General features: G+C 40.4%; 1 protein-coding gene across 1 annotated transcript; it reads right to left on the bottom strand.

Annotated features, from left to right (window-relative positions):
- Positions 1 to 2,082: 2,082 nt before the first annotated feature.
- On the bottom strand, positions 2,083 to 9,670 carry LOC140134269 (uncharacterized). Its single transcript, XM_072154849.1, has 9 exons — positions 9,517 to 9,670; positions 7,430 to 7,474; positions 6,205 to 6,303; positions 5,982 to 6,120; positions 5,564 to 5,631; positions 3,751 to 4,645; positions 3,572 to 3,609; positions 3,196 to 3,313; positions 2,083 to 2,993 (listed from the first exon to the last, which is right to left on the bottom strand). The coding sequence occupies exons 1-8, from the start codon at positions 9,629 to 9,631 to the stop codon at positions 3,219 to 3,221; spliced, it is 1,494 nt and encodes a 497-aa protein (XP_072010950.1). The 5' UTR covers positions 9,632 to 9,670; the 3' UTR covers positions 2,083 to 2,993; positions 3,196 to 3,218.
- Between the last annotated feature and the right edge of the window lie 399 nt (positions 9,671 to 10,069).

Raw genomic sequence — 10,069 nt, 5'->3', positions numbered from 1 at the left:
TGGCTTGTGTCCTGTCCTGTATACAACCCCCTCACGTGGCTTGTATCCTCTCCTGTATATAACCCCCTCACATGGCTTGTGTCCTCTCCTGTATATAACCCCCTCACGTGGCTTGTGTCCTGTCCTGTATACAACCCCCTCACGTGGCTTGTATCCTCTCCTGTATATAACCCCCTCACATGGCTTGTGTCCTCTCCTGTATATAACCCCCTCACATGGCTTGTATCCACTCCTGTATATAACCCCTCACATGGCTTGTATCCTCTCCTGTATATAACCACCTCACATGGCTTGTATCCTCTCCTGTATATAACCCCCTCACATGGCTTGTATCCTCTCCTGTATATAACCCCCTCACATGGCTTGTATCCACTCCTGTATATAACCCCTCACATGGCTTGTATCCTCTCCTGCATATAACCCCCTCACGTGGCTTGTATCCTCTCCTGCATATAACCCCCTCACGTGGCTTGTGTCCTCTCCTGTATATACCCCTCATATGGCTTGTATCCTCTCCTGTATATAACCCCTCGCGTGGCTTGTGTCGTGTTCTGTATATAACCCCCTCACGTGGCTTGTATCCACTCCTGTATATAACCCCCTCATGTGGCTTGTATCCTCTCCTGTATATAACCCCCTCACATGGTTTGTATCCACTCCTGTATATAACCCCCTCACATGGCTTGTATCCACTCCTGTATATAACCCCCTCACATGGCTTGTGTCCTCTCCTGCATATAACCACCTCACGTGGCTTGTGTCCACTCCTGTATATAACCCCTCACATGGCTTGTATCCTCTCCTGTATATAACCCCTCACATGGCTTGTATCCTCTCCTGTATATAACCCCTCACATGGCTTGTATCCTCTCCTGTATATAACCTCCTCACAAGGCTTGTATCCTCTCCTGTATATAACCTCCTCACATGGCTGGTATCCTCTCCTGTATATAGCCCCCTCACATGGCTTGTGTCCTCTCCTGTATATAACCCCTCACATGGCTTGTATCCTCTCCTGTATGTAACCCCCTCACATGGCTTGTGTCCTCTCCTGTATATAGCCCCCTCACATGGCATGTGTCCTCTCCTGTATATAACCCCCTCACATGGCTTGTATCCTCTCCTGTATATAACCCCCTCACATGGCTTGTATCCTCTCCTGTATATAACCCCTCACGTGGCTTGTGTCCTCTCCTGTATATAACCCCTCACGTGGCTTGTGTCCTCTCCTGTATATAACCTCTCACATGGCTTGTATCCTCTCCTGTATATAACCCCCTCACATGGCTTGTATCCTCTCCTGTATATAACCCCTCACGTGGCTTGTATCCTCTCCTGTATATAACCCCCTCACATGGCTTGTATCCTCTCCTGTATATACCCCCTCACATGGTTTGTGTCCTCTCTTGCATATAACCACCTCACGTGGGTTTTGTCCATGTGGATTTGAGACATTTGCAACAAAAAGTCTCAAAAAGAAGCCAAAATATGCGCCTGCCCGGATAGGAAAGACTAAACATGTATCACAAGTAAAAAGACAGGATCATACATAAGGTGCAAAAACTATCCGCCAAATGTCTCTAAAATGCACCTCAGAGAGACCAAACTATGATACATGTGCCCACTGTTAGGTTAATTAGATTGTGAGCCCCATGGGGACAGGGACTGTGCTTTGTGCAGCGCTGTGTAATCTGTGTGCGCTATATAAATAAATAATAATTATTATTATTTATCAAGGTGGATATATATACTAAGAGGCTCCTCCCACATATGCAGCCAGGAATTTTCCCCTTATCTTGCCCAATCATTATCTTTTACTTTGGAGTAAATATTCTTTCCCCAGGATCCACATTCTATTCTTTTCTGATGTCTAAATCTATGTATATCCTGTAGTACAAAACATTTTATAACACATCATATACCAGATGTATATAATGTTACTAGATCACAGTGTCCTAGGTCATAAAAGATGTATAGTAGAATAGAAATAAAAGAACACACAACGCAATGTTTGGTATTTACATATTTACATATTTACATATATACATATTTACAAATCTACATATTTAGATATTTACACACTATCTACATATTTACAAATCTACATATTAACATATTTACACACTATCCACATATTTACATATATACATATTTACATATGTACAAATTTACATATTCACATGCTATTTACAAATTTACATATTTACACACGATCTACATATTTACACACTATCTATATATTTACATATATACATATTTACATATATACATGTTTACATATTAACACACTATCTACATATTTACAAATTTTCATATTTACACCCTATCTACATATTTACATATTTACACCCTATCTACGTATTTTCATATTTACACCCTATCTACATATTTACATATTTACACCCTATCTACGTATTTACATATTTACACCCTATCTACATATTTACAAATTTACATATTTACACCCTATCTACAAATTTACATATTTACACCCTATCTACAAATTTACAAATTTACATATTTACACCCTATCTACAAATTTACAAATTTACATATTTACACCCTATCTACATATTTACACCCTATCTACATATTTAAATATTTACACCCTATCTACAAATTTACATATTTACACCCTATCTACAAATTTACAAATTTACATATTTACACCCTATCTACAAATTTACATATTTACACCCTATCTACAAATTTACATATTTACACCCTATCTACATATTTACACCCTATCTACATATTTACACACTATCTACATATCTACACACATATATATACACACACACTATTTACATATATACACAGTCATGGCGGCAGGACGGGCGGCAGGAATACATTTTTGGTTGCGGCTTGTGGGGCTTGGCTGGGACGGTTGGCGGCGGCTTATAATAGTTGGCGGCAGATTATTTGTTATGGAGGAGACGGATGACAGATGGTAACAGTTGTGGAGGCTCGGTGCTGGGGTGACATATTGATGGCTGTTGAACAGAACAGATAAAATACACTTTAGGTAACTACATCCCTAATAGTTAGGACTTCACAGAAGACTAGAGAACACATAACCATAAGACGTCATAGGATGTTTCATTTCTGGGCTGTTTTACCTTTATAGCCCATTTCTTTCATATGCAAAGAGTTTATAAATAACATAAATTTATTTAAAAAATCATAAAAACTTACTGAATGGGATCGGGGGGGGGCTCCTAAAAGAGCCTCCCCGATCCCTCGGAGAAGGAGGCTCGGGAATTGGATGGTTCAGGCTCTTTTGGACTTGGAGGTGCAGCAGATGTTTTTAGGTCTGAAAAAGAGACAATCTCTATAAGAATAGCTGCTCATTTCATGGACATGGACATTAGTTCTTCATTATTCCAATGTCAGCCTAGAGCTGGAGACCCAGTACAGTAGATACCCAATACTATGTGATCAATGTCAGATGTTTCTTCTATACAATGCATATAATCAGTAGAATTGTGCTGCTTATTGTGGCCATCAGTCCTTTATTAATCCCTACACAAGATTATGGGATAAAAGAAGTAGTTCACATCTTTATACTTACTAGCATTCGGGTTCTTCTCTTCTTCAAGATTTTCTTTTCTAAGTAAGGTTAGAGAAATAAAGATGTTACATAGGAATAATACACAAAATAGGATTTCATGTCAAATCTTTAATTATTTAGTCAATTTCCTAAATTTCAACGAAACATATAAGGCATCTAACAAAGTTAGGAGAACTTACTGTGGGGCATCAGTGATGTTTTTATAGCGGCTCTTCAACTCTTTCAACAGGTTAGCTTTCGCTCGGCTGGCTCTCTGGGCAACATAAGGTGGAATGGGAGGACGAGGAGTGGGAGTAGATGTAGGAAATGGAAGAGGTGGAGGTGGTGGTTGGGAAGGGGTAGGAGTGGGAGGAGGCGGAGGAAGAGAAGGTGGAGAAGGAGGGTCAGGAGGAGGGGGAGTGGGAGGAGGGGGAGTAGCAACAGGAGGAGGAAAAGGTGGAGGTGGTGATTGGGGAGGACTAGGAGGGGTAGGAGGTGGAGGAGAAGGGGGAGGAGCAGAAGGGGGAGGAAGAGAAGGTTGAGGAGGAGGGGGAGTGGGAGTAGGAGCAGAAGGAGGAAATGGTGGAGATAGTGAAGGAGGAGTGGGAGGAGGCGAATCTGGAGGAGGAGTGGGAGGGGGCGAATCTGGAGGTGGAGTATGAGGTTCAGGAGGGGAAAAAGGTGGTGTTTTGGAAAAAGTAGCAGTGGGAATTGGTGAAGCTATAGAGGGAGGAGGGGAAGGAGTTGGAGTAGGAGGGGAAGGAGGTGGAGTAGGAGGGGAAGTGGGAGTAGGTACAGAAGGAGAAAGAGTTGGAGATGGTGGTTGGAGAGAAGTAGGAAGAGGTGGAGCTAGAGGGGGAGGAGGGGAAGGAGGTGGAGTAGGAGGTTTAGGAGGAAGGGGAGTGGGAGTAGGTGCAGGAGGAAGAAGAGGTGGAAGTGGTGGTTGTGGAGGAGTCAAGGGAGGCAGAGGTGGGGATGGAGGAGGTGGGGGTGGAGGAGGCGGTGGAGGAGGCGGAGGTGGGGGTGGAGGAGGCGGTGGAGGCGATGGAGGAGGTGGGGGTGGAGGAGGTGGAGCGGAATGTCTTTCTATTTCAACTGTAAAAGAAAAAAACTCTGTTGATTCTATTTAGCCTACTGGTTTAAGAAACATAAGATTATGGAATTTCATAGAAAGTAATTCTGGATAACATTTTCAGAATAAATGCTCTAAGGACTTCCCAGCAGAAGGCTTTTGTTTACCAGCAACTTTTTCTTCTTGTAAACATTTATGAAAACATATCTATGGACAGTGAGACTTTAGGGCAGAATTGTTTCATAATTTGCACTGAAAAGTCTAACTGTTTCATAGAGCATTTATCTAGAGCTTTATACAGTGTTACAGCTGGTCCAAAGGGCTGAGGCTTAAAGGACATGTACCACCAGGATGAAGAATAGCAGAACACTGACATACTGGTGTGCATCCCCCTGGTAAGATCTTCTCTTCTTTTAGCTTCTTATGCCCTTCTTTTTACAAAATAAAGTGTGTAATTATGCAAATGAGCCTGAGGGCCCCAGGCTCCATTAACACCTATGTAGCCTGGAGCCCCTCGGGCTCATTTGCATAATAATTAATAGACAATTTCCTTAAAAATCAAGGCATGAGAAGCTAAAGGAAAAGATCCTGCTAGAAGTGGCACACACCAGCATGTAAGTGAGTTTGGTGTTGTATTATCTTCATCCTGGTGGTACTTTTGGTCAGTGACTCACACAGAAGTTAATGGAGACCATAAAGTTGAATGACCTTCTCTCAATTCATTCTTATAACAGTTACATCAATCAGTATCTGCCTCAGTATGGAGCCTGGGGGGGGGGGCTGTATCTAGTCTAGAGACAGGTGAAGATCCCATAATTGGGAAAGGAAAACCCCTACAAAAGCCACATCATTAAGAATCCCCATTACCAGGCCCAACGTCGGAGGAGGTGACTATTTTCTTCAGGAATGGGGAAAGGAGGTTTTCATGAGGTTGTACTTACCAATGGTCTCAGCTGTTTTCTTTTCATCTTTTCCTAATTCTATATCCTCTTTCTTTTGCTTCTCTTTTCTTTAAAATTGTAAAAATAGAAGTTAAACACTTAATAAGTAACACTGGAAAATGTAATAAAGCCTCACATATTTCTTTATTCATGTTATGTATTTATATCTATTAAACATTGTTACATTTATATTTCGTGTCTGTGACAACTAGTAGTTATATCATGATATATCTTAAAGGGGTTGTCCCACAAACCAAGTTAGGTCTTATCCACAGGATAGAGCCTAACTGGCTGATCAGTGGGGGTCTCACAATATAACCAGAACCAGTCCGATGGGGTCCCTGGTACCTCAGTCGGATATCCACTATTTATAGCTATGTGCGGCATTGGCAATAAAATCATTATTCGCAATACTTACTTTTTCCTGATGTAATATATAATGCTGCATATTATGATGATGGCGACAAGTATGGTGGAAACTGTGCAGATTATTAATTTGAATAGGAATGATGTTAAAATTATCTTAAAATTCTTCTCTGGGCTGATGTTCTTCTCCGCTAGAACAGAAAAAAAACAAATTATCAATAAACTTTGTGTCTGTCTGAAATGTATTGAGGATGCAATTCTAGTAGGTGACTTACATCCACAATCCACTCTCTTACAGGGCTCTGTTCTTATCAAGCAAATTTCCTTTTCCTTTGGGCATCCTCTTGTCTTATATATTTCTCTTGTTCCAATTCCTGAAAAATAATTGACCAGTTATTTGTGAGAAGGTTTTGTAATCTAACAATTCATATTAAATTCAAGTAGAAAAGATCAGGAAGAGCAAATGTTATTTGTTGAAACTACTAACATATACATGATGTACAGGGTGGGCCATTTATGTGGAGACACCCAAATAAAATAAGACTTGGGTGATGGTATCAACTTCCTGTTTGTGGCACATTAGTATATGGGAGGGAGCAAACTTTTCAAGATGGGTGTTGACCATGGCGGCCATTTTGAATTCCACCTTTTTTTTTAATGGGAAGAGGGCCACCAAGGTCTCCTTATCTGACCCCCTAAGACTTTTATCTTGTGGTCATCTGAAGGCAATTGTCTATGCTGTGAAGATTCGAGATGTGCAGCATCTGAAACAACAGCTACTGCAAGCCTGAGGTAGCATTTCCTCTGTGGTGTTGCTATCAGTGTGTCAAGAGTTAGAGAGGATGGTTGCATTGACAACCCAATGGGGCAGCACTTTTTGTAAGTTGTCATAAACCGGTAAATAAGTCATGAAAGAATAAAGTTATGTTAAAACCAAACACACCATTGTTTTTATTGTGAAACTCTCATTAAGTTTGATGTGTTACATGACCCTCTTCCCATTAAAAAAAAATAAAGGATCCAAAATGGCTGACTTCAAAATGGCCATTCCCATATCCATATAAATGATCCATCCTGTGTTTGGTTCAATGGTCTAATCCAGAACTAGGAGCATTTCTAGAGGTAACTCTAGGGCCACTATTTCAGAGAATGAAAGAAAATCTTAAGGTATTAAAGTAACGCCCACCCGTCTTGTATATACAGCGCTGGGAATAGGGACTGGTTGGCGTGGGCAGCCACCTCAGCCAGCCGGAAGCTGAGTGCAGGGCGGCTTCCGTGTACCCCCGATTACATGGGGCACAGACAGGAGGATTGAGTTTGGTGATGACATAATGGGAGGCCACATAGGACGTTACCAGTAAAACATTAAGAAACATTTTATTTTACAGGACTTTATGTGTATTTCCCTAATAAACAGAGTCTCATATAATTACTGGGGTCGTATTAGAGGTCCTTATTAGTCCCTTATACTGGATGTGATAGTTGTACTGAGTGACTTACCACAGGTGGCAGAGCAGGGGCTCATAAGGATGTCTGATTTGATGCCTAGAAAGTAAAAAGAGATGTTAAAGAACAACCGCTCTGACCAAATAAGTATCTCCATGTCTTCCCTATATGTCCTGTGAGCAGTGCCCTGTTTGTATTGTTAGCACTAACCCTATATTCAGTGTATCTGGCAATGCCCTAACCTGCATTGTACACCGATCCCGGATCATATCTGCGGGTACGGATACGAGAACCATCCACAGATGCCGAGATTCAGAATTAGAAGAAATCTCAACAGCATTTTCTCCTGGAGATTTTTTGCTCATTGCAATTAAATTGATCTTATCCAAAGGAAACCTCTCAGTGTAACATCACTCAGTGGGCACATGGATCATGTCTCCTTGTGGTACATGTTTAGTTTTTCCTATTCTGGCAGGAGCAACTTTTGGCTTCTTTATGATACTTTTTGTTGCATCATAACAGCAAAGAAAATAATTTTTCTTATTACATTGCTGTTGACGTTACATTGAGAAAATACATTTGTTAACAAGATGTTAACACATGCACTAACATAGCGTTAAACATATTTTGAAAAAAACATTGCGTTAAAGCATATGCGTTTTGTAAACACCATGTTAACGGCAATGTAATTAGGCAAATCTGCTCTTCTCAAGTGTTGTAATGCATTAAAAGGGGTCTTCCCATTTCAGCAAAGTAATGTTATTGTTTGTATTATAAAAAGTTATACAACTTTCCAATATACTTTCTGTATCAATTCCTCACAGATTACTAGATCTCTGCTTGCTGTCATTCTATAGAAAGCTTCTGCGTCTACTTCCAGTGGACAGAAATCTGACCATGGTCACACAGGTGCACAGCTCGTTATATCACAGAGAGTAATCAGATGTGGGTAATATAACGAGCTGTGCACCTGTGTGACCATGGTCAGATTTCTGTCCACTGGAAGTAGACGCAGAAGCTTTCTATAGTGTGACAGCAAGCAGAGATCTAGAAAACCATGAGGAATTGATACAGAAAGTATATTGGAAAGTTGTATACATTTTCAGAATACAAACAATAGCATTAATTTACTGAAATGGGACAACCCCTTTAACGCCCCGTGTGACCTCTTCCTTTACACCCGCCCTGGACCAGGTGCAGATTTGCGGCTAAAAAGTTGCAAAAAAAGTGATAATTAAGTGAAAAATAGCACAGGACATCTCGAAAATAAAGATACATAAGACACTGCTAAAGGTGCACTTGAAAAACGACAGCAAAAGTCTCAACGAAAAGTTGCAAAAATTGTAAAAGTTGCAAAAATGAGACAATTAAACTAGCAGAAATAAAGATACACGTCCCACAATGCTCATACAGATTTAGTGACATCACAACTGGATTCTATCACCATTGTGACATCATCACCCGGGGAAACAGAGTTCCACATGTAGTGATGTCACAATGTAGTCCCCGGAACTGTCACTAAGCATGAAGTAGGGTCATCTATCTCAGGATATTTCCTTCTATCACAAGTCTTATCTCTAAAATAAATTTTAATATAAATTTTAAGTAAATTTTAATATGACATTATCCAGGATGAAGGATCCAATATAAGAGTCATGGGGGTGGAGTAGTTACTGATCCTGGGATGAATAAGTTGTCCTGGCACTAACCCCATCAGCTCATATACAATATTTCCCAATCCCTCAATGCTTGCTGCCCTGGGGGATTGGTGGGAAATATTATGTATGAGCTGGTGGGGTAAGTGCCGGGGCTACTTATGTAGTGATATAAGAAAATATACCAATATAAAATATATGGGGCGGCTTAATTTTTACTTTAATGGGTTGTTAACTTATACAGGTATCAACTACCATTATATCAAAAATAATAAATGCAATAATAGCACCAATGATAAAATCCATATAGACGCTCTGACACAACAATTACGGATCCCTGGATAACGGACAATTACGGGTAACTGGTCTGTTTTAGCAAGTTTTTGCATTATCCATAAAATAACAATAATGGTGTGAAACCTAACTAACATTGTGTAGTTTTTAGCACTAACCCCACATTCAGTATATATCTGGTATAATATTTACCTCCATCGTGCGCAGCTTTGGGATTCTTCTGGCTGGGAATAGGGGCGCAGGTCACAGATGGTAGGAGGATGTTGATGATGAGCAAAAATTTTAACAGCATGTTGCCTGGATACATCTCTAAATCTGTCTACAAAATGTGCTTCTCCAAGCAAGACACAGAACCTCCCTCATTGTGACATCACAGAATATTCCAAGTCAAGTGGGTGGAGATTCAGATCTTACCACTGATTGGTTGGTTTCACAGTGGGCGGGGCTATGGTATCCCACATTTGATTGGCTGCTTTCAGGAAGAGCTGTTTTTAAAATTAAACCTTCAAATCACCTTCAAGAGATTCCGTCATCTTTGTATTTTTCTTTCAAGAAAAAAAACTAAAATTCTTTACTTTCTTTAGAAAGAGGGTTTGGAAAGGAACAACATTTTTGCAAAGTCAGTTAAAAGTAGAAAATTAGGCGCCGGTTTAATAGGGTTTGTCAGATAATTAAAGGGGTTTTCCAATGAATCAACCCCTACAATTATCTCTATGGAGCTGACGGAGATCGCCAGGCGCCTCTC

The sequence above is a fragment of the Engystomops pustulosus genome, chromosome 5, assembly GCF_040894005.1.
Source record: "Engystomops pustulosus chromosome 5, aEngPut4.maternal, whole genome shotgun sequence".
NCBI lineage: Eukaryota > Metazoa > Chordata > Amphibia > Anura > Leptodactylidae > Engystomops > Engystomops pustulosus.
This window is presented reverse-complemented; position numbering and strand designations above follow the sequence as displayed.